This window comes from Oryctolagus cuniculus, chromosome 7 (assembly GCF_051225735.1).
Source record: "Oryctolagus cuniculus isolate XC-2025 breed Fujian yellow rabbit chromosome 7, ASM5122573v1, whole genome shotgun sequence".
NCBI classification, from domain to species: domain Eukaryota; kingdom Metazoa; phylum Chordata; class Mammalia; order Lagomorpha; family Leporidae; genus Oryctolagus; species Oryctolagus cuniculus.
Window position 1 is genome coordinate 121,702,497 of NC_142873.1, and position 22,428 is coordinate 121,724,924.

At 47.5% G+C, this 22,428-nt stretch overlaps 1 protein-coding gene across 8 annotated transcripts in view; it reads left to right on the forward strand.

Annotated features, from left to right (window-relative positions):
* RAB3B (RAB3B, member RAS oncogene family) overlaps nt 1-17,178 on the forward strand; it is a 77,982-nt gene extending 60,804 nt beyond the window's left edge. For 6 of the 8 annotated variants that reach the window (XM_002715098.6, XM_051857805.3, XM_089300669.1 and 3 more), the window contains exon 5: nt 8,847-17,178. In XM_002715098.6, the coding sequence (XP_002715144.1) occupies nt 8,847-9,034 (188 nt within the window). In that variant the 3' untranslated portion in view covers nt 9,035-17,178. The remainder of the gene's footprint in view (nt 1-8,846) is intronic. The other 2 variants (XM_089300671.1, XM_089300670.1) reach the window with 2 other exon arrangements.
* The last annotated feature ends 5,250 nt before the right edge of the window (nt 17,179-22,428 follow it).

A 22,428-nucleotide genomic window follows, 5' to 3' on the forward strand; every position in this document is an offset into this window, starting at 1 on the left:
GGTGGAGTGCCTGGGTTTGATCCCTGGCTGTGCTTCCAATTCCTGCTACTGCATACTCTGGCAGGCAGCAGGTAATGTCTCAGGTACTTGAGTCCCTGCCTTGTATGTGTCAGATCCTGAGATCCAAATTGTTTTATGGGCTCCTGACTGCTGTGGGCATTTGGGGAGTGAACCAGCAGATGAAAGAGATCTCTGTCTCTCTCTCAAAGAAATTAATAAATAACATAAAAAAGACACTCATTGATCAGGATAACAAAACGATAATGGTATCATTTGAACATTCTTCCAGTAAATAGCTGTGCCTGTCACTGTCATTCTTCATCTTGCTCCTGCTCTGTCTCTTGCAACCCTCTCTGGGGAGTTGACCTTTGCATGGTGTGTTTCCTGAGCTCCTGTGACAGTGGCTTCTGGTTGGGTTTAGCCAAGGGGAGGTACTGATAGGTGGCTGAATGTGGGGAAAAGGGAGAAATGTGGATCTCCGCCTCCACCAGAGCTGGCTCCTCCAGCTGGGACTGCTCCTGTTCTCTGATTCTGCACCTATGGTTCCAGCTCCTCTCGTAACTTTTGTTGTTGTTGTGTTGTTGTTGCTGTTGATAATCTCTGAGTTTCTTCACTATTCTGTTGGGCTTCAGTTCTCCCATTATTTATATACAAATTCCCTCTAGATTAAATGCTTAATAGTAGGCCAGCGCCGCGGCTCACTTGGCTAATCCTCTACCTGCGGTTGGGGTGCCGGTTCTGTCCCAATTGCTCCTCTTCCAGTCCAGCTCTCTGCTGTGGCCCTGGAGGGCAGTGGAGGATGGCCCATGGCTCCTGGCTTCGGATCGGCACAGCGCCGGCCGTAGCGGCCATTAGGGGAGTGAACCAACAGAAGGAAGATCTTTCTCTCTGTCTCTCTCTCACTGTATATAACACTCTGTCTCTCTCTCTCACTGTCTAACTCTGCCTGGCAAAAAAATAAATAAATAAAATAAAATGAAAAAATAAAAATATTTAATAGTTCCAATTTTCATGATTCAAATCTGACCAAATCATATAACATGCCATGAGACTATTGGGGAGAGGTACATTGTATGCACTGAATGGTGGGAAAGGGAAGGCTGCTTAGAGTCAGTGACCCCAAGGTCCCATGTTGTGGTGTAGCAGGTTAATCTGCTGCCTGGGGCACTGGCATCCCATATGACCACCAGTTCATGTCCTGGTTACTCCACTTCCAATACAGCTCTCTGCTAATGTGCCTGGGAAAGCAGTGGAAGAGGACCCGAGTGTTTGGGCCCCTGCCATCCATGTGAGAGACCTGGATAGAATTCTGTCTAAGCTCTTGGCTTTGGTCTGGCCCAGCCATAGCTGTTGCAGCCATTTGGGACACGAACCAGCAAATGGAACATATCTGTCTCTCTCTAACTCTGCCTTTCAAATAAATAAATAAATCTTTTTAAAAAAATCAATGACTCAGCTGGCGCCGCAGCTCACTTGGCTAATCCTCTGCCTACGGTGCTGGCACCCTGGGTTCTAGTCCCAGTCGGGGCGACCGATTCTGTCCCGGTTGCTCCTCTTCCAGGACAGCTCTCTGCTGTGGCCCAGGAAGGCAGTGGAGGATGGCCCAGGTTCTTGGGCCCTGCACCCACATGGGAGACCAGGAGGAAGCACCTGGCTCCTGGCTTTGGATCAGCGCAGCCCGCTGGCTGCAGTATACCAGCTGTGGCGGCCATTTGGAGTGTGAGCCAACGGAAGGAAGACCTTTCTCTCTGTCTCTCTCTCTCAATCTAACTCTGCCTGTCAAAAAAAAAAAAAAAAAATCAATGACTCCACATATGTGTAATGAAGATGATTAAGAGTAGGAGGGCCGGCGCCGCGGCTCACTAGGCTAATCCTCCGCCTAGCGGCGCCGGCACACCGGGTTCTAGTCCCGGTCGGGGCGCCGGATTCTGTCCCGGTTGCCCCTCTTCCAGGCCAGCCCTCTGCTGTGGCCAGGGAGTGCAGTGGAGGATGGCCCAGGTGCTTGGGCCCTGCACCCCATGGGAGACCAGGAAAAGCACCTGGCTCCTGGCTCCTGCCATCGGATCAGCGCGGTGCGCCGGCCGCAGCGCGCCGGCCGCGGCGGCCATTGGAGGGTGAACCAACGGCAAAGGAAGACCTTTCTCTCTGTCTCTCTCTCTCACTGTCCACTCTGCCTGTCAAAAAAAAAAAAAAAAAAAAAAGAGTAGGAACTAGAGAGTAATGGTATGGGCAAAGGTACAAAAAGAGAAAGTGTTGGTATTTCTGGAACATGGTATAAGTCAGGAAGATGATACTGGAGAATTAGACAAAGGCTAGGATATGCAGTGTCTTGAGTGTTAGGCCAATGTGACTGGATATGGAGTTAATCAGACCTCTTTCAGTTCCAGTGACACAAATCCAAGTCAAAAGAGCTCAGCTTATAAGACAGGGGCATACTGAAGCAAAATGAGAGAGAAAGTCATTGGAAATGAGGTGGTCAAGAAATGAAGAGTCCAAGGTGTTGGATGGCTTGTCCATATGACACTCGAAGCTCTGAAAATGATATCAAGCTTGGGGGTAGAAAGGAAAACAGTGAATCCATTGCCAAAATCATCAGTGACCCTAGGGGTGTGAGTTGGATCCTGATAAATGATGAGATGAGAAGCTGTCAGCAGAATGGAGACTGGATTTGAATGCAACAGTGAAGAAGAAATGTTCTAGAGCAATGTGGGGATGAGGAGAGATGAGTTTAGCTGATTGCAAGTTTAGGCATAGACTCTGAGGTCTATCCAAATCAGCAGCTGGCCGTGTGGATGCAGTCTGTGGGTCTGTGATGGATGCCTTTGGGCAGGACAGGTACACGTTTCGGGGTCAGGGGAGCATCTCAGAGATTCAAGAAATAATCAGGCCCCATTAAAGACAGAAGAAATACGATTGTTATGAAGCCAATTAGAGGGAAGAAAGGACTGGAGGCTAGTCTGCTTTAATTGGTTGTCAGCTTCCTGACTTCACTGGATTCTCAGCTCCTGAGGATCCTTATTAATGAACTTGAGGAAAAGGTTACCACCTGGGCCTACTAATGAAGACCCTTGCAGGAATTTGACAGTAATCGGGCAGGGGTGCATCTAGGGTTTTGCTAAGCAGAAGAGATCCTTGAACTACCTAGCCCCATGACCTGGTAGCTTGAATCAGAGTTCTCATACTTCGAGTACCTTTGAGATAACAATGACAATATCTGCTTGGCATGACGTATATGCTCTCTGTGTTTGGTCTCCTAGTGTCTCACCTCTCATCACTTTGGGTTTTCTGCTCTAATGGTAACTAACGGTTATGATCCTTCTAGCATTTAGCAAGGCTGTTTTTTGCCCCTTAGCTGTGCTTATGCTGTTTTCCTGCCTCATATGCCAAGGTGCTTATGTTCATACATACGCTCACAATCACATCTTTGTCTGATACCTGTTTAGGTATCAACTTCCCCAAGATACCCTCCTTAGCCCCCATGCTTGGTTAGGTACCTCCCCTGGCTTCCCACCATTTGAGCACTAATCACTGTGGTAATGTCACTGTGTCTACCACACCAGACTAGGAGCTCCTCCAGGGTAGGAACTGTGATTCACCCAGTGTCCCCAGTGCTCAGTGTCCACCATGCCTTGCTTAGCTGTCATACCCTTTGCTGTCTACATCCCCTCAGTCATACTCTCTGTGCTCATTTCCCACCTCCTTCATTCGGCCAACACTCAATGATTCCTACAGCTGGTGCTGGAGCTGAGATGAATGACACAATCTTTGCTAATGGAATTTTCTTTCTAATGATTTATTTATTAATTTTTGAAAGGCAGAGTGACAGAGGAGAGGAGGAGGAGGAGGAGGAGGAAGAGAGAGAGAGAGAGAGAGAAATCTTCCATCCACTGGTTACTCCCCAGATGGCTGCAGTGGCCAGGGCCGGGCCAGTCCAAAGCCAGGAGCCAGGAGCTTCATCTGGGTCTCCCATGTGGGTGGCAGGGGCCCAAATACTTGGGCATCTTCCACCTCCTCCCCAAGTGTAGGGAGCTGAATCAGAAGCAGTGCAGCCAGAACTCGAACTGGCACTCATATAGGGTGCCAGCATCAGCTTTACCTGCTGTGCCAAAACTCCAGCCCCTGTCAAATGGACTTCTGCCACACAGGGTAACAAGTGCTATGGCAGAGAAAAACACAAAAGAAAATGAAGAAGTCATATCTAAGATAAGTCTTAAAGAATGAAAAATTAATTAGGTAAAAGACTTTAACTCAGGGCTGGCATTGTGGCATAATGGATTAAGCCGTTGCTTGCAATGCTGACATCCCATATGGGTGCCAATTTGAGTCCCAGCTGCTCCACTTCCAATCCAGCTCCCTGCTAATGCACCTGGGAAAGCAGCAGAGGACAGCCCAAGTCCTTGGGCCCCTGCACACATATGGGAGACCCAAATTAATCTCCTGGTTCCTGGCTTCAGCCTGGCCTAGCCCTGACTACTGCCATTTGGAGAGTGAACCAGTGGATGGAAGAGCTCTCTCTCTCTCTCCCTCTCTTTCTCTGTAACTCTGCCTTTCAAATAAACAAAATAAATCTAAATAAATAAAATCTAAAAAAAAAGACTTGCCTAGTTCTGATTTTTTTTTAAAGATTTATTTATTTATTTGAGAATTAGAGTTACAGAGAGAGGGAGAGTCAGAGAGAAAGGTCTCCATCTGCTGGTTCACTCCCCAAATGGCTGCAATGGCTGGAGCTAAGCTGATCCAAAACCAGAAGCTTCTTCCAGGCATCCCACATGGGTGCAGGGGTCAAAGGACTTGGAGCATCATCTGCTGCTTTCCCAGACCACAGCAAGAGCTGGGTCAGAAGTGGGGCAGCCAGGACTCAAACTGGCGCCCATATGGGATGCCGGCACTGCAGGCGGCGGCTTTACTCCTTATGCCACAACGTTCTCTCTCAGTTCTGATTTTAAAGGTTCACAACCCCACTAGCTTCAGGAAGCTTCTTCCTCCTTTCCTCTCCTGCCATGCTTCCCTCTCCTGCATTGTATGGCCTCTGGTTTGCTCTACCTGGATTAGAATGTTATAGATTGATCTATTACTGGTCCAACTGAAAGTAAGACAAGAAACTTATGCTGATCCTTGGTTTCCTAATCTGCAAATTACAAGAGACAACCCTTGTCTGCTCTCCCCTGCCCCACCTTAACAAAGTTGTGTTGATGTTTCTAAATAGATCACTTTATTTTTTAAAATTTATTCAAGAGGTAGAGAGGCAGCACGAAAGGACAGATTGAGAGCTCCCAACTACTGGTTCTCTCTCCAAATGCCTGCAACAGCTGGGGCCGGGTTGGAGCCAGGAGCTGGAAACTCAGTTCAGGATTCCCACATAGATAGCACAAATCCAACTATTTGAGCCATCACCTGCTCCCTCTCAGGGTACACATTAGCTGACATCGAAGCTGGAGCCAGGAATTGAACCCAGGCATTCGGAAATGGGGCGTCTGATCACTAAACCAAATACCACCCCACAGGTTTAAACCTGTATTTGTGAACTGTTAAGGTCTATGCAGATGTGAAGGATTGACATTCTTAGTGGTGTGTCTACACAGCTGAGTTTGATCCTGGCAGTCAACACGAGACCTGGCATAAAGTCAATGTTCAATAAAGACCTGGTTTACTGATTGACCCTGCACAATGAAGAAAAACAGCATTCCCCCAAAGGCCTTGGGAGATGATGGGGAGGCAAAGAAGCTGAGATTGTGGTGGGCTGAGGACAGACAGGAAAGGAAATAATCATGTATTCCATACACCATTCACTTCACATTCTTTGGTGTGTTTCTCACTCCCACCCTATGAGGCAGGTAATATTCAGTTCATTCTACAGATGAGGAGATGGAGGCTGAAAGCGATTAGGCAGCTTGCCCAAGGTCACAGAGCTGGTAGTGATGGAGACGTATTCAAATCCCAATCCCCCAGGCCTCTAGCCATTCATTGCCCTCCTGCACAATGTGGCATGTCTTCTCAGTGCCAACTCTTCAGAAGAGATCTGTGCCCTGGCCTTGACCTGTGTTCTCATCTTCATCCAAACTGAAGGTCAAAGCCCATTTACTACTTTACCTGTTTGTCCCCTTCTGGACAAGTTATATACTCGTCCTGCCTCTCCAAACACCAACCATTTGTGAGAAGCCAGTCAAAGATCTCGGAGTCAATCTTTTGGTGATATTTATTAAAGAAAAGCTGTCTGAAGCCAATGGTTTCCACAGCCTGGGGATAATGAGCCAGCAGCTGCCTCCTCCTTCATCACATGTCCACAATTAGCAGGCACTTCTGCAGCTTGCCTTTCTCAGGTTGGGAAGTGGGCCACAGGCAAGGCTATCAGCACCCCCATGGGGGAGGGGCTGATGGGAGCTGTGAGTACCTTCCAGCTGGGGGCGGGGAGGAAAGGAGCTTTGCTGCAGCATTCTCTGTGGATGGTGGAATAATAGGGAGAAGGAGGCGGACGAAAGGCATCCCCTCCTTTGTGGGAGAAGGTGATGGAAGAGGGAGGAAGAAGAAGAGGTGAGAGGAGCAAGATGAGAGAGGAGAGCAGAAAGGGGCGGCCATGATAACGGGCAAGTGGCGTGCAGCGACGTATTCATCATTTCGCTCCATCCTCCCAACTGCTCCCAGCAGGAGGACGCTGTCACTATTCCTACTTGACAAGAGAGGAGTCTGCCATTCAGAGAGACTAAGTGATTTGGAAAGGTGAAGTGACTTGCCCAGATTCAGACACTGCTGTAGTCAGATAAAATCAAAGGAGGCAAAAGAGACTTGTAAAGGAAGACAAAGATATAGCTGGGGAAAAGATGCACAGTGAAAGGGAGAAAGAGGAAGAAACAGGAAGGAAGCAGGGCTGTGTAAGGACTCTGGAGCCAGCCAAACCCAGGGCGAAACCCAATTTCCACTAATACAGTCACATGGTCTTATGTGAGTTATGCAATCTCTTGGAGCCTTCATTATCTCATTTATAAATTGGAGATGATGATATTTACCAAACAGACTGTTGTGAGGATTAAATAAGATGATGTTTGTAAGGCTCCTGACATTGCGTCTGGCATATAGTAGATGCTCAATAGATGCTAAGAATGCCAAGAAGAAAATGCAAGGAGCACAAGGGGAAAGAAGGAGCTAAAGGCAGAGAGGAGCAGACAGGCTTTTCAGAAGAACTAAAGAAAGCCTGAAGAAAGGGAAAAGAGGACAGTGGGCAGACAAGAGGGGAGAATGGCTCCCTCAGGGACATCAGGAGGACACTTTATGCTCCTGCGGGCTGCCCCCAAGTTTCCTGGAGGGAAGTAGCCACTTTGAATTTGTTTGTGTCTCTTTGGACAACCAAGTTCTGTGCATTGTCACAGAAAGGGTCATGAAGGATCTCAAATATAAAACAGACAAGAATGTCACACACCCCAGGAGCTTTCCCTTGACCTTTTGTTGGGTTTGGACATGAAAGCAGAGATCTGTAGGATCATTTCAGTGGTGGTCAGGAAAGAGGAACCCCACTTAGTGGAGATAAGCCAGTGTGTCTGCAGTGGAGTGAATAGAGGTTCACTGTATCAGTATGAGGCTTGAGGTGCCTTCTAGAGCCCCGACCAGGCTGGGGTGGGTGGGAGGCAAGAGAAAGGGAGGAAAATTCCTGGTCAAAAGTCCAAAATTAGCAGGTAGCCACTACTTGGGAGGCCTGCATCACATACTGGAGTGCCAGTTCGAGTCCTGGCATTTCTACTTCCAATCCATCTTCCTGCTAATGTATCCTGGGAGACAGCAAATGATGGCTCAAGTGCTTGGGTCCCTGTCACCATGTGGGAGACCTGGGTGGAGTTCCATTGCTCCAGGCTTCAACTTGGTCCAGCCTTGGCTGTTGCTGGCATTTGAGGAGTGAATCAGTGAATGGGAGATGCATCTCTCTCTCTCTCCCTCTCTCTTCCTCCCTCTCTCCCTCCCTCCCTCCCTCTGCCTTTCAAGCAGATGGGGGAAAAAAGTCCGAAACTAATGTGGCATTTGGCCTAATGGTGGAGATACTGCTTGGGACCCCCACATCCCCTATCAGAATGCCTGGGTTTGAGTCTCAGCTCTGCTCCCAGTTTCAGCATTCCTACAAATACATAGCTCAGGAGGTAGCAAGGATTGGCTCAAGTGGTTGGATCCCTGTCTTCCACATAGGAGAGCAGGGTTGGCTTCCCCGCCAGGACTTCAACCTGGCCCAGATCTGGCTGTTGCAGGCATTTGGGGAATGAAATAGCAGATGGGAGATCTCGCTCTGTTTCTGTCTCTTTTCTTTTCAAATAAGTAAGGAAAACAAAGAAAAAGAAAAAATTGTAAAAGTCCCAAGTCTGGACTTGCCATCCTGGTGTATTTACTTGTCTTGAGCAAGCCAACCTATTTCTCTAAGCCACAGCGACATGGAGAGGATTTAACACTCCTTCCCCCAGGGGCAACATAAAGATAAATGAGATAATGCTTTGGAAACTGGGAAGCACTGCACACGTATTTATGTATTCACTCTTTCAGCAAACACTTAAAGACACCCCCTCCTCCACCCCATGTTCAGGCACAGGGCTCTACACTTCTGATGTAATACTTGAAATAGCTATGATGTAGGTAAAAAATTATCAGCATTGACAAACCAGAAAATGGACTTATAAAGAGAGTAAGTGACTTGCTGTGGGCTAAGCAGCCGTCAGTGGTAGAACTAAGATCTGAGTCTAAAACCCCTGCCCTGTAGCACCTCCTGGAGCAGCATCCTCTGCCCACAGAACTGGCCTCCTTGCTTCACTCCAGAGTGCTGGGAGCGGTGGGGAGATGGAAAGAGTCCTTACTTCTCTCTCTTCTCTCTCCAGGGTTTGACTTCTTCGAAGCCAGTGCCAAGGAGAACATCAGTGTGAGGCAGGCCTTTGAGTGCCTGGTAGATGCCATTTGTGACAAGATGTCAGATTCTCTGGACACAGACCCCTCCATGCTGGGCGCCTCCAAGAACACGCGCCTGTCGGACGCCCCACCACTGTTGCAGCAGAACTGCTCATGCTAGGCAAGGCCCACCCTCCTCACATCCCCTCCTGCGGCCCCACACCTGCTCTGCCCCTCCTGTTCCTTGCTGTGCACTCCCAGCCCGAGTAAGCTAGGCTGCTGCTGTTCTTGGCCTGCCCCCAGGGTATGCTGCAGATGGCCCCATCACAGACCCCCAGCCCTAGCCTGGCAGTGCAGGTCGGTCAGCAGTGGGTGGAGATTTGCCTCACAAAAGAACGCTTTCTGTTTTACAAACGGGATTCACTGCTGGGACTTGAAAAGCTGGCCTCTTTTCTGCCTTTAAAATAAAATTTCCTCCATCTATCAAAATTTCACACACACACACACACACACACACACACATACACACACAATTTCTGGAACTGGCCAGATGTGTCAAGTGAGACCCACCTGTGCAGCTAATCCTATTACAAAGAAAGCCTCACAAAGTGCAGACATGCTTGTTTCATGTCAGGCTCCCCATGGGGCTTCCTCTCCAAGCCCTGTGCCTGTTACCACGGATGCCCGCAGGGCCCGGGCAGTTGCTGTGGTGACAGGGCCAGAGCTAATCTCCGGAGAGCTCCGGTCTCTCATGATGCTGGAGGAGCAAAGGCTGAGTCAGAAACACACTTAGAGGAAAAAGATTATCCCCTGCAAAATGTCAAAGGTTCCTGCTCTGCAAAAGGGCAAGCAAGTGAGCTCGAGAAAGACAAAGAGAAACACCAGCCAGAAGAAGAAATAGGTCATGAGTTTCTGATACTGCAGCTTTCCAGCTGCTCCGTAACTGGGAGCTCCACTCAGACTCCCAGAATCTGAAAATTCTCGAGTTGGTGGGAATTGACCTGACCTCTTTGGGCTGGTCACTTCTCACCTTCCTGTCTCTGACAAGTGGTTGTGGAACCTCATACCCCCCATGTCTCTTTCTTTTGTGCTTCAAAAACAGGCAGGAATGGGAGCAAGCTTATTGTCCACATTCTCTGTGGGCAGCTCTCATAGTCAGTAAGTTTTCCTTGCTTCATACTGAAATATGGCTCCTGGAAAGTCTTCTTACTCTTCCCACCCCATTTATATAAGCTCCACTGTCACAGTCGCTGCTCCCCGTGCTCCATGGTACCCTTAGATGATCTGAGCACAGGGATCTGGGACCTGCCCTTTCTCTGAGTCAAAACCTCTATAATCCAACCCGCCATTCTTCATGGGGTCTCCTCCCATCATGCCCCTTTCTTTCAGCCCATCTTCCGGTTACTCCTGAGCAGTCCAACTGAGAGATGCGATTGAAAGCAGAATAACTCTAAGGGGGCGTGACCCTGAGAAATTGAACAGCTGAACTCAGAGGTATCACTTCAACCCCCATTCTCCTAAGAGTGAAACCAGAGAGCCTGTGTGAAACCACTTGGGGGTGTGTGTGTCACCCCTTCATTAAACACCTGAAGTAAAAAAGATACTATGAGGTCAGAATGAATTAGCTCAGGATTCTAGCTTTCTTGGACACAGGCACATGTTTGGGTTTTAGCTGAAACAATGACAAGGAACTGGCAGTGGTTCCTGAAAATCTCTCTTCTCCACTACGGCAGGAATCCTCAGCCTCCTTCCACTACACTAACATACACGTTACAAGTTCATGGGTGGAGGTGGGGGGGGCACAGGTAGTCTCTCCTCAGTTTCCTCTCCACTTCAAATGCAGCTGATTATCCCATTATCCCAGGAAAGTGTGTTCCCTAGCCACTGGTCTAACAACCAAATAAAAAGAACCATCGGTGCGGTGTGGTGTAGAGGAGAGATTTGCACTTGGAATCAGGAGACCTGGACTCTGCCATTGAACCTAGTGTGGCTGTGGACCAGTCAGTGCCCACATCTGAGTCCCGATTTCCTACCTGTAACATGAGGGCAGTTATTTGGGTGCTCTTTAAAGGTCCCTTCAGGCATGGACAGGCATGGACTTTCACCATTTCAGTGGACCTGAAAAGCCCAAGGGAGCAGGATTAGCAGCCCATTGTTAGTTAGTGACACACAGGCCTTGCTGACTCTGTAACATTGTTCTCAGTACTCTATGTGTGTTAACTTATTTATCTTCCCAACATCTTTGTGGGGGAGGCACTGTAATCAATCTCATTTAAAGACAGGAAACAAAGGTACAAAGTGGTTCAAGCTTGGATACAGTCATATCATGAGTCAACAGTGGAGTTGGGGTTCAAACCCAGGCAGCAGGCTCGGCCACATTTTATACTGCATCTCTTACAGATAAACTGTGATCCAGTGAGATGAAGAGATTTGGCCAAGATCACACAGCTTTAGAGCCATGTTAGGATTCAATCCCAGGGCCATCAGATTCCAGGTCTACTAGAGAAAAGACTTACACGTCTAATCTGTTAACAGATTGTTCAACCGCTGAGACTAATCTGAGCTGACGGATGTCTGATGCTCAAGAAAGGAAAGTCAGTCTTTGAGACAACCGAGTCCCTTAGGCCTGCACAGAAAATGCTCAGTGCCTGGCAGACCCACGTGCTGACTTTCCCTGTATCTGCTTCCGCCAGGTGATACTTACCTGGCTTCCAGGCCGTGCTTTGAGCCACCTCCTTGTTTCAGCAATGTGGCTTGGTTAATCCTCTGACCATGAGAGAATACTGTCCCTCCACAAGGCAGTGGTCTGGAGATGTGCTTTTTATGCTGCGAAGTTGCATGGTTTCATGGATAATTACTATCTTTTCTAAGGAGCGACACCATCTACCTAATACCAGGATTTCAGACCACGATCCTCATGACCCCTAGATATTCTAGCATCTATATGTTCATTAATCTTTTCTTTCCTACCCAGTGTCCAGGCAAAGGCTGATTCTTTTACTTAAAAACTGTCAAATTCTTTAAAATCTGGAGCCAGTTCAAGGGAACAAGTATCTTCACAACAGATGGAATTTAGAGTTGCAAACCATTCTACTGGGCAGCAGTCAGGCCTGCTTGCTAGATGGCAGTTCCCCACCCTGCTCTGTGACCTCATTTCTGGCAAGTGGAAGGCAGCAGCTTCAAGCTGATTGCACACAAGGTTCATCAATCACGGTAACAGTGCAATTAGCCACCAAGGTTCAAGCTGCATATAGTGTGTGTTAGTGGCAATTTCCCAAGCAAATGCAAATAAGAGACAATTAAACAAACTCTTGACCTCAAAAGAGGAAAAAGTAGGCCAAAAGTATGATACAGTATTGTAGTTATTCACAGAATCTGTTTTCATTGTGTGTCTATCTGTAAATACAATGTGCAAGTTTTGTCTCCTCAGTCTGTAACATTAACTTCTAGGAGCAACAGTGGGGGAGGGTATACTGAATAGTCTGATATCTGTTGGATATTAGTCCTGGAAGGGAGCTTAGAGAAGCTCTTGTCCTGGCTTCTATTTTTCAGGGTGGGGAGGAGATTGAGGTCCACAGAATGGGAAGAAATCTCTTAATTGCTCTGACAGGGCATTAGTGGTGGGGCCTGATTGGTTCTTTGATCCACTTCAAGAAGAAATTCATCTATTCTGGGTACCTACTATGGGTCTAGCACTATTAAACCCTGGATAATATAGATAAAAATGATGATTCTTTCTAGCAAAGTACCTTAAATCTAAAGGAGATGCTGCTTCTAAAATATTATTCCAATTTGACAGATGAGGAACATAGCCTTTGGAAAGTTAACATGCCCAAGTCATCCGCAGGAGCATTTGAACCCACCTCTGTCAGGTTCTTTTGGGTTTCCTCTTCAGGTTTTCTCAGATGAAAGGTAAATGGGGCAGTGGTAGTAACAGAGTCCCAAGGCTTCTCAAAGTTGTGAATAACCTCAGCTGGGTCTTTGGTTTGCAGTTGCTTTGTGACCAAAGCCTTATAACAGAATTGATTGAACATCCTCCAGACCTGGCTTTCTCACTCATATCCCCCATTCCTGCCCCAAAGCCCCTAGCTTGCATATCAAATTTCCTGTACTGTCTTGAGGAATGGTTTTTGGACTTTGCCAACAGTTTGGGGGTAGGGAAAGGATGACAACAACCAGTATCCTGGCTCTCATTGATTTCATATCCTCCATCCCAAGCCTTCACCTGCCATAGTTGGAGAATCAAGTTGCATGATTAGAAATGCATGCAAGACTATCCCATGAAATACAAATACTAAATTTTTAAAACTTTAAGGTCTGGCTCCCTTATATAAAGAAAACAAAACTTTATTTATTCATTCAACAAATGAGTGTCTAGTATGTTCCAGGGTACAGTTGTTGGCAAGGTAGACACGGTCCTTGCCTTAATGAAATACATGGCTTCATGGTTTACTTCAGATATTGTCAAATCATCACCCAGATGTGATTACAAGTACTGTGAAGGAACAGTCCATGGTGCCATAAAAACACAAGATCATGGGGCCAGCGCTGTGGTACAGTGGGTTAATGCCCTGGCCTGAAACGCCAGCATCCCATATGGGCACCAGTTCGAGTCCTGGCTACTCCTGTTATGGCCTAGGAAAGCAGTGGAAGATTGCCCAAGTCCTTGGGCCCCTGCACCCATGTGGGAGACCTGGAAGAAGCTCCTGGCTCCTGGCTTTGGATCGGCTCAGCTCCAGCCATTGTGGCCAATTGGGGAGTGAACCATCAGATGGACGATCTCTCTCTCTCTCTCTCTCTCTCTCTCTCTCTCTGCCTCTCCTCTCTCTACGTAACTCTGACTTTCAAATAAATAAATAAATCTTAAAACAACAACAACACAAGGTCAGGAAGCCTGAATCAACTTTGAGGAGCTGTGTCAGGAGCCCTAGGAAGAAGACTACTGCCTCCAATACCTCCACTGCCCACTGGCCATTGCTTCACATCTTCAAGTAAGCTTTCATCTTGCAGTTCAGACCTTTGATGGTTGATCAAATACAAATCCCCCAAGAAGAATAAGGGCGGGAAAAAGAATATTTGTATTTGTGAAAGAGACTGCCTGGTTAAGAATTCACTGTTTTCCTTTAGGGACCTAACAAACCACTCCAAATCCTAATGGCTGAAACAACATTCATTTCTCACAGTTCTGTAGTGGGGCTGGGTGATTCTTCTAACTGGCGCTGGATGGTGTAAAATGAATTCCTTCACATGTTTGGGGTCTCAGCTGAGATGGACTGGAGCAGTTGAGGCCGCTCCTCACATGCTGTTATCTCCCAGAGGGCTGCCCAAAGAATGTTCATAGTGGCAGAAGTTTTCCCAGCAGCAGGGGAAGGCCAGATCCAACACAAAAACACTTCTCAAGCCTCTGTTCGCATCACATTTGCTAATGTCCCACTAACTAGTGCAATTAACAGCCAAGCCCAGTCTCAACAGGTGGAGAAATATAGCATCTAATATAAAATATTGTGGCTGATTTTTCAGTCCACCACAGGAGCACCCCTAAGTTATCTGAACCTAAGTGTGGTAAATTTCCTGGGTTTTAAGACCTAATTCTAAGGATATCCCCCCAAGAGGAGGGTCAAAATGATTTAAAGCAAGGCAGTCTCATCATTTGGTTGTACAAAGAGCCTGCTTTGGGGGCATCAAGATACAGCAAGCTGGAGAAGTTTTGAGGCTTGCTAAACAGTCCATTTGGTTACTTATTAGCTTTTTCTGCTTTTTCTGAGGATAAATCTGGCTTCTCATTCCAAGGGATTCCCTATAGATGATGGTTGTGATTCCTACCTGAAATTCCTGCCCAGAAGCCCACAGAAGGACTCAGTGTGTACAGAAAAGATGGCTCAGAGAACAGTCAGGCCCTATGCTCTGGTTATACTCTTTCCTGGAGTACTCATTGAGTTCTGAGGCTATAGATGCCAAGTCTTTGGTAATGACATGTATACCCAAGTTCATACTAGATATTTATTTCCATGTCTCAATAGGCACAAATAGAAACTCAACTCTGTCCCAAACATGATATGACTTCTGTGAAAATTAGTCTTCAGAGAAACCTAGGTGACATCCTTAATTCCTGGATTTTCCTCTTTTCTTAGTCTGCATCTAAACCAGCAACAAATCCTATGGTTCTATAGTTTTTTTTTTAATTCAAGAAGAAGAGAAAGGGACAGAGACAGAGCTCCCACCCACTGGTTCACTTCTCAAATGCCCACAATAACAATTAAGATCCAGGAACTTAATCTGGGTCTCCCACATGGGTGGCAGGGACCCAACTACCCAACACCTTTTATCCAGAGTCTGCACTGATAAGAAGCTGGAATCTGAAACTGGGAATCAAACCCTTGCACTCTAATATGGGACAGTGTCTTAACTGCCAGACCAAATGCCTGCCTTCCTACTTATCTCAAATATGCCTTCTTTCTTCATTTCCATTGTCATGACCTTGGTCCAAGCTATCATTGTTTCTCCTCTAGAGAGCTACCACAGATTTTCTAGCTGGTTTCCATTTGTTTCCTTACAATCCATCCTTCACACAATAGAAATCTTTTAAAAATACAAAAAAAAAAAAAAAAAAAAAAAAGGATTGGTGTTGTGGTATGCCACTAGAGACACCAGCACTCCATATGGGTGCCAGTTTGTGTCCTGGCTGTGCCACTTCCTATCTAGCTCACTGCCAGTGCACCTGGGAAAGCAGTGGATGATGGTTCAAGTGCTTGGGCTCCTGCCACCCATCCTGGCTCCTGGCTTCGGCCTGGCCTAGCCCTACCCTTTGTGGCCACTTAGGGAGTGAACTAGCTGGTGGAAGATCTCTGTGTTTCTCCCTCTCTCTCTCTAACTCTGCCTTTCAAATAAATATTTTTTAAAAATATAAATGAATAAACTCAGTAACAGATTTTTCTTCAATATCACACATGAAAATAATCCAGACACTTAATAATAGCATTATTATTAGTAGTAGTTTTTTAAAATTCATTTTGTTTCTAGTCCTAAATCCACCCCTGCGCCTCTGTAAGTCATTTCTAGGAACAACCAGCTGTCATTTATTCCCCTATTTCTTCTGGCAATGGTGATCACTTTACTGAAACCAAGTGATCCTAGTGAAGACTGTCAGTAAAGAGAGCTTGAGATCATGCAGAACCAATCAGAATCCTCCCCAAAATATATTGTTTCTTCTTTGGATCTCAGTTTTCTCTTTCATATATCCTTTCAACTCCAAAGTGAATAAATTCTAATTTTCAAATGTAGGCCTTTCAGAACACCTCACTGGCATGGTGATCCAGACTGTACAGTCTGAAAAATACACCTACCCTCTTTGCCACCCTCCCCTCTTGTAGTGCGTGAGGAAGAGGGGTTTCTCAAGGTGTGAAGCAGTTCTCCATGCACGCTGGTGGTGGTACAGGCAAAGGTCCTAATGCCTCGGGGTCACTGGCCCACACAGGTCTGGTTTCCCAGGTGCTCAGAAGCTAGATAAGAGGCCAGCACTGTGGGGTATCAAGTTAAGCTGCCACTTGGGTGCTAGTTGGGGTATCAAGTGAAGCTACCATATGGGTGCTAGTTCAGGTCCCGGCTGCTCCACTTCTGATCCAGCTCCTGGAAAAGTAACAGAGGATGGCCCAGGTGCTTGGGTCCCTGCACCCACATGGGAGAACTAGAAGAAGCTACTGGCCCCTGCCTTTGTCCTGGCCCAGACCAAGCTGTTGAGGCCATTTGGGAAGTGAACCATCAGATGGAAGACCTGTCTCCCCCCCCCCCCCATAACTCTGCCTTTCAAATAAATAAAATAAATCTTTTTTAAAAAGCCAAACAGTTAACACTACTGCCATCCCTTTGTCTATCCTTTTTCCTATTTTCCAGCCATCTCAGTGACATCAGCATCTCAAGAGCCCACCACTGACCAGACCAAGCTGTGTGGCATATGCTTCAGCCTACTTCTGTTTCGTTGAAATGATCACATAGCAAATACTCAAATAGGAAATCGCTAAAAGATTTCCCTATCCTTGGAACAAAATCACATCATAGAAATGCTAATGCAAAGCAAAGTAAATCAAATCCCTGAGGAGTATGCTTAGAATTCTCATCTCCCTTTAGATTTTAATGTGTCTTTTCCTGAGGTTAACAATGGGCTGGGATAAAGCTAATAGGCTGTGAAGCCTTGGTTAAGACAAGTCCTATTCCTGGGCTTCAATGAAGAGCCTAGGCAGGATGGTTTTTGCAGGCACTCCTAGCACTGTTGCTCTGTGACTCTGCCCATTTTCTGTAAGAGCTGCAAATGGTAAACACGATTTTGGCAGGAATCCTTTCATTGTGAATGCCTCCTTGCTTCTTGAGTACAATGAAAACAGCCAAGGCTGCGTGACCCCCTCATCACTCAGCCAGCCTTATGGTCCTGGCTTCTGAGGCTTCCAGACAGCATCTTAGCAATTAAGTGCATCTGGACCATCCATGCATGATGGTCCTGGGCTGGAGGTCCCTCAAAGGTAGCAAGAGGAAGAGGAAAGCAAGAATCCCCGAGGCGACTTGTTGAGAAAGAAGCAGAGAGCCTTGTGGTTGAGATCAAGCAATGTGTTTCAAAAGCCAGAAACGTATTCCCATTCAAGGAAGACTTAATTTTTCAGGCACCAGGCATGTGACAGGCTGAGCTGGCAAGATCTGTCTGAGGACAAACACTGCCATGCAGCTGGAAGCCTGAAAACCAAAGAGCTGAGAGATTTGCAAGTAGTCAACTATTTTCAGATCTCTTTAAACATCAGATGAGAGGATGAGGTCTAAGAAGTATTTTCGCAGAGTGGTTAAGTGCCTAGGACTTATAGTCTGACAGATGTGGGTTTTGGGTCCTCATCACTACTCTTGTAACTTTGGACAGATTACTCTCAAAGCCTCAGTTATGTAAGTGGGAAAACATCTATCTCACAAGGCTGTTGAAAAGATTAAATGAGAGCACGGATAGGAAGCCCTTCATGCAGTGCCTGGTGCACATAGTAGGTCCCAAATGTGGTGTTGACTGTAGCAGACACAAAGTCATTCCAACCAGGTGGCGTCAGGAAGGCAGATCTAATCCAAGATGTTTGGAAGGGGCTGCCACCAGACACCTGGTAGAATGGTGCCCCATGCACTTCTCCCAGAAACCAGCCTCCAGAAGTGAAGAATGACCCCACAATGAGGGCTTAGAGTGTTCTGGAGCCTTTGTTAGGGGTGCCCTCCAGGGCACAGGAATCTGCATTTAAGTCCTGACATCAGCAAACTGTGATCTTGGACAAGCATATTTCATCTATACAATGAGATTAATAATCTTGCCTACCTCACAAAATAGTTAGAAGGTCAAATAAAAGTATGGTTTTTTGTAAATATTTATTTATTTGAAAGAGTTACAGAGAGAGGTAGAGACAGAGAGAGAGGTCTTCCACTCACTGGTTCACTCCCCAAATGGCCATAATGGCCAGAGCTGCGCCGATCCAGAGCCAAGAGCTTCTTCCGGGTCTCTCATGCAGATGCAGGGGCCCAAAGTCTTGGGCCATTTTCCACTGCTTTCCCAGGCTGTAGCAGAGAGCTTGATCAGAAGAGGAGCAGCCAGAACTAGAACCGGTGCCCATATGGGATGCCAGCACTGCAGACCAGGACTTTACCTGATGCACCACAGTGCCAGTTCCTAAAAGTATGTTTTAGAAACTAAAATGTTGTGGACAGAAAACATTGTGAGGGGCTAAGGGGTAGGCAGTGTTTGTGCCAGAATGGGGCTGAGTACACCCCTCCCGAAGCCCTTCCCAAGGGCTCCATCCATCCTCCACCTCCCCCACCCCCCAGTTCACATTTGGTCCCAGGAACCTAACCTTACCTGAAAATACCAGGGCAACAGGCCTTTAAATTGGTTGTCTTCTGAGAAACTTCTGGAAGTAAAGGCAGCCAAGAAGAATCAGCCAGTGCATGCTGGCGTTTGGATGAACAGAGCAGTGTGCCATGATGGTGTCAAGGCCCAGGAGGAAAGAGCAGATAGGAGAGTCCCTCAGCACTATAATTAGAACACCATAGCAAAAAAACACTAATCGTGTACTCAGCACTCTTGACAGTTCCAAAAGCCCTTTCTCATCCAAGCTCTAGTGATTTTCTTTCTTTTTTTGACAGGCAGAGTGGATAGTGAGAGAGAGACAGAGAGAAAGGTCTTCCTTTGCCGTTGGTTCACCCTCCAATGGCCGCCGCGGCCGGCGCACTGTGGCCGGTGCACCACGCTGATCTGATAGCAGGAGCCAGGTACTTATCCTGGTCTCCCATGGGGTGCAGGGCCCAAGCACCTGGGCCATCCTCCACTGCACTTCCCGGGCCACAGCAGAGAGCTGGCCTGGAAGAGGGGCAACCGGGACAGAATCCAGCGCCCCGACCGGGACTAGAACCCGGTGTGCCGGCGCCGCTAGGTGGAGGATTAGCCTAGTGAGCCACAGCGCCGGCCACTCCAGTGATCTTTGACACAACCCTGTGATAGGGAGTCTATCATTCCCTGTACTGAAATGAGGAAAGCTGGCACCTGCATCAGTGAAACAGGGTACCCATGACTACATGGAGACTGCTGTAAATGCCTTGGTTGGTCTCAGAACAGGGTGGGAGCTGCCTCCTGTTCCTGGACCCTGCCTGTGTGGAGGTGGGGAGAGGCTCAGGGCTTGGGATGATGGCAGAAGGAGGGCAGCTGAAGAGAAACCCTGAGCAGCAATTGTGTCTACACCTGGCTTGTTGTCTGCTTGTGGGAGAAAAGGAGGGAGAGGAACACACTCCTCTCACCACTCCCACTCCCTCACAAGACTGAACCCAGAGCAGGGTTGAGCAGCCGAGGCTTTCCTCATGTCCCAGAGCCAGAGGCAGATGGACCCGCAGTCACGCAGAGAGATGCTGCCTTCCTCGGTTTGCAAACTGTCTTCAATTCCCCCAATTGCTCTTTCTAACTTGCTCAACCAGGGACCAGGCTGATGTCATGCCAGCTGAGAAGAAGTACTGTAATGGGCTGAGCACAATTCCTCGGGAGGAGCAATTAGCAAAAATTGGAGCTGTCCCTCTGCAAGACTGAGCAGAGAGGAATAGTAACTCTCCTGTCTCTCCCCATCAGGTTCCCGCTTAGCAGCTGTTTTCATGCTCTTTTATTCTGGCTGTGTTCTGCATACTAACACCTCTTCTCAGTGGCATACGAAACAGGAAATGTCACATGATGCTGTGAGCTGTGTACAAATATCAAGAGATATGTGGAAATATAGGGTACCCATTTGCAAATATCTATGGTACCTCCCTGTTCTGTGTTGATATGTTTTATTGATACAAACTGGATTTTCTTAATATATCTGTTCTTCTTATTATAGTAGCACTGATGGTGTGTGCATTAAAGTTCATCTGAACCACATATCATAGTGTGACTCTTCTCTGAGCTTATGTGAAGAATTTTGGAAGGAGACTTCTGCCTTCTGAAATTTTTGAAAGGCACTGGGAAAACTGGACCAGCACCAGTGCCACAACAGCCACAATACAATGCAGTGGTTCACGGTGGTTTCAGAAAAGAAGGAGATCCGGGTAGACCGCAACAGTCCGAGAAGGCTTCACAGAGGAAGAAACACTGGCACTGGAAGAGGTCTCTGGGGGAGCTAACCAGCTGGGTGATGCAGAGACTAACAAGCAGCAGTGTGTCCCTCACTGCAGCTTAGCAGGGTTAGGATACCCTGAGCTGAGAAGATGTGAGCCTGGGAAAGTGAAGCAAAATGCAGACAGCATTGGCAGCTCTAGGAGGGGCAGAGCCCACTCCCTAGTGCCACGCCCTCACTCCTTGAAGAATCTTAACAGGTCTAGGCAGGCAGCTAATTCAGTACAGCATGAAGACCCTGGTGGGCCAGAGAGCACAGAGCTTTGGAAGCACAGAGCAGTGTCACATACAGCATTCAATCTGGATTCTTCTGCTTACAAATGACACAAACACACATCTGACAATTATAAGGGAAAAAATAAGGGGTCATGGTGGGAGCAGAATTTGTTGGCTCATGTTACTGTAAATGCAGGGATATATCTGGCTTCAGGCATAGCTGGAATCAGGTGATTACATTATATTATCAGGATTCTCTGCCTCTTAGCTTCACTCTCTTCTGGGTTGGCTTCATTCCCTGCTGGCTTCAGGTTTATCCCAACAATAAGGCATCTTATTGTTGCATGAGAATGCCGCTGCTTCAATAGTTTTGGCAAAAATCAGGGTTATTTATCAAATATTCTAAGCTCAATCATTATACCAGGGTGTGAGGTGCTCTGATCAGCCAAGCCCATCTCTGCAGTTGGAGAATGGGATCAGTCCCACCCAAACCAGATGAACTGCAAGTAGGAGAGGGACAATTGCCCCAAAAGAGAATTAGGACAGTTTCCAGAAAAGGGAACAGATGTTGACCAGGCAAAAATGTCAGCTGTTCACGGGAGATACAGAATCAGATGATTCCTCAAAAGACATCCAAAAACGGATAGAGAACAGGAATGGGCCCTATCCCTAGGATATGACAATGGAAGGAGCAAGGTGGGCAGGGGGAGGGAGGGATGGGCGAGAGGCAGCTGTCTGAGAGCAGAGCAGGCAAGGGCGAGTACCTGTGCGTGTCCTGGAGTGGGAGCCATAAGTGGCCAAATGAGAAATCCAGCCTAGGCTACAAGTACAAAGCCTTGTGTCCTGGTTTGGAGCTGCCTCCACTAGGAGAAAGGGTTCTATTTTGTAATTCATACAAAAATGACATCTGCTCACCGAGCCATGAGCAGAGTGGCAGCATTCATTCGAAGGGGGCACCTGTTTCCAATTTGCATAAAGGTGCTGTTGCAGGTTGAATTGTTTCGCCCTAAAAGAAGGATTCAAGTCCTAACCCTAGTCTCTGTGAATGTGACCTTATTTGGAAATACAGTCAAGTTATGATGAGGCGCTAGTAGATTAGAGTGGGCCCTGGATGCTATGACTGATGTCTTTATAAGAGAAAGGAGAGGGAGAGTCAGACACAGAATCACAGACACAATGAGGAAGGCTAAGTGTGATGGAGGAGACTGGCCCCAATGTGGCTGCAGGCCAAGGACTGCAAAACCTCGCTGGCAACCACCAGGAGCGAGGAGAGCCTAGAATATTTTCCCTCAGAACCTTCAGATGGAGCCAACCCTGTTGACCCTCTGTTTGGGACTTGCAGTCTCCAAGACCATAAGAGAATAAGCTTCGGTTATTCTAAGCCACCAGTCTGTGGTGCTTGGTGACAGCAGACCTAAGAAATGAGTTGGCCGGCACTGCGGCTCAGTAGGCTAATCCTCCGCCTTGCGGCGCCAGCACACCGGGTTCTAGTCCTGGTCGGGGCACCGGATTCTGTCCCGGTTGCCCCTCTTCCAGGCCAGCTCTCTGCTGTGGCCAGGGAGTGCAGTGGAGGATGGCCAAAGTGCTTGGGCCCTGCACCCCATGGGAGACCAGGATAAGCACCTGGCTCCTGCCTACGGATAGGCGTGGAGCGCCGGCTGCAGCGGCCATTGGGGGGTGAACCAACGGCAAAGGAAGACCTTTCTCTCTGT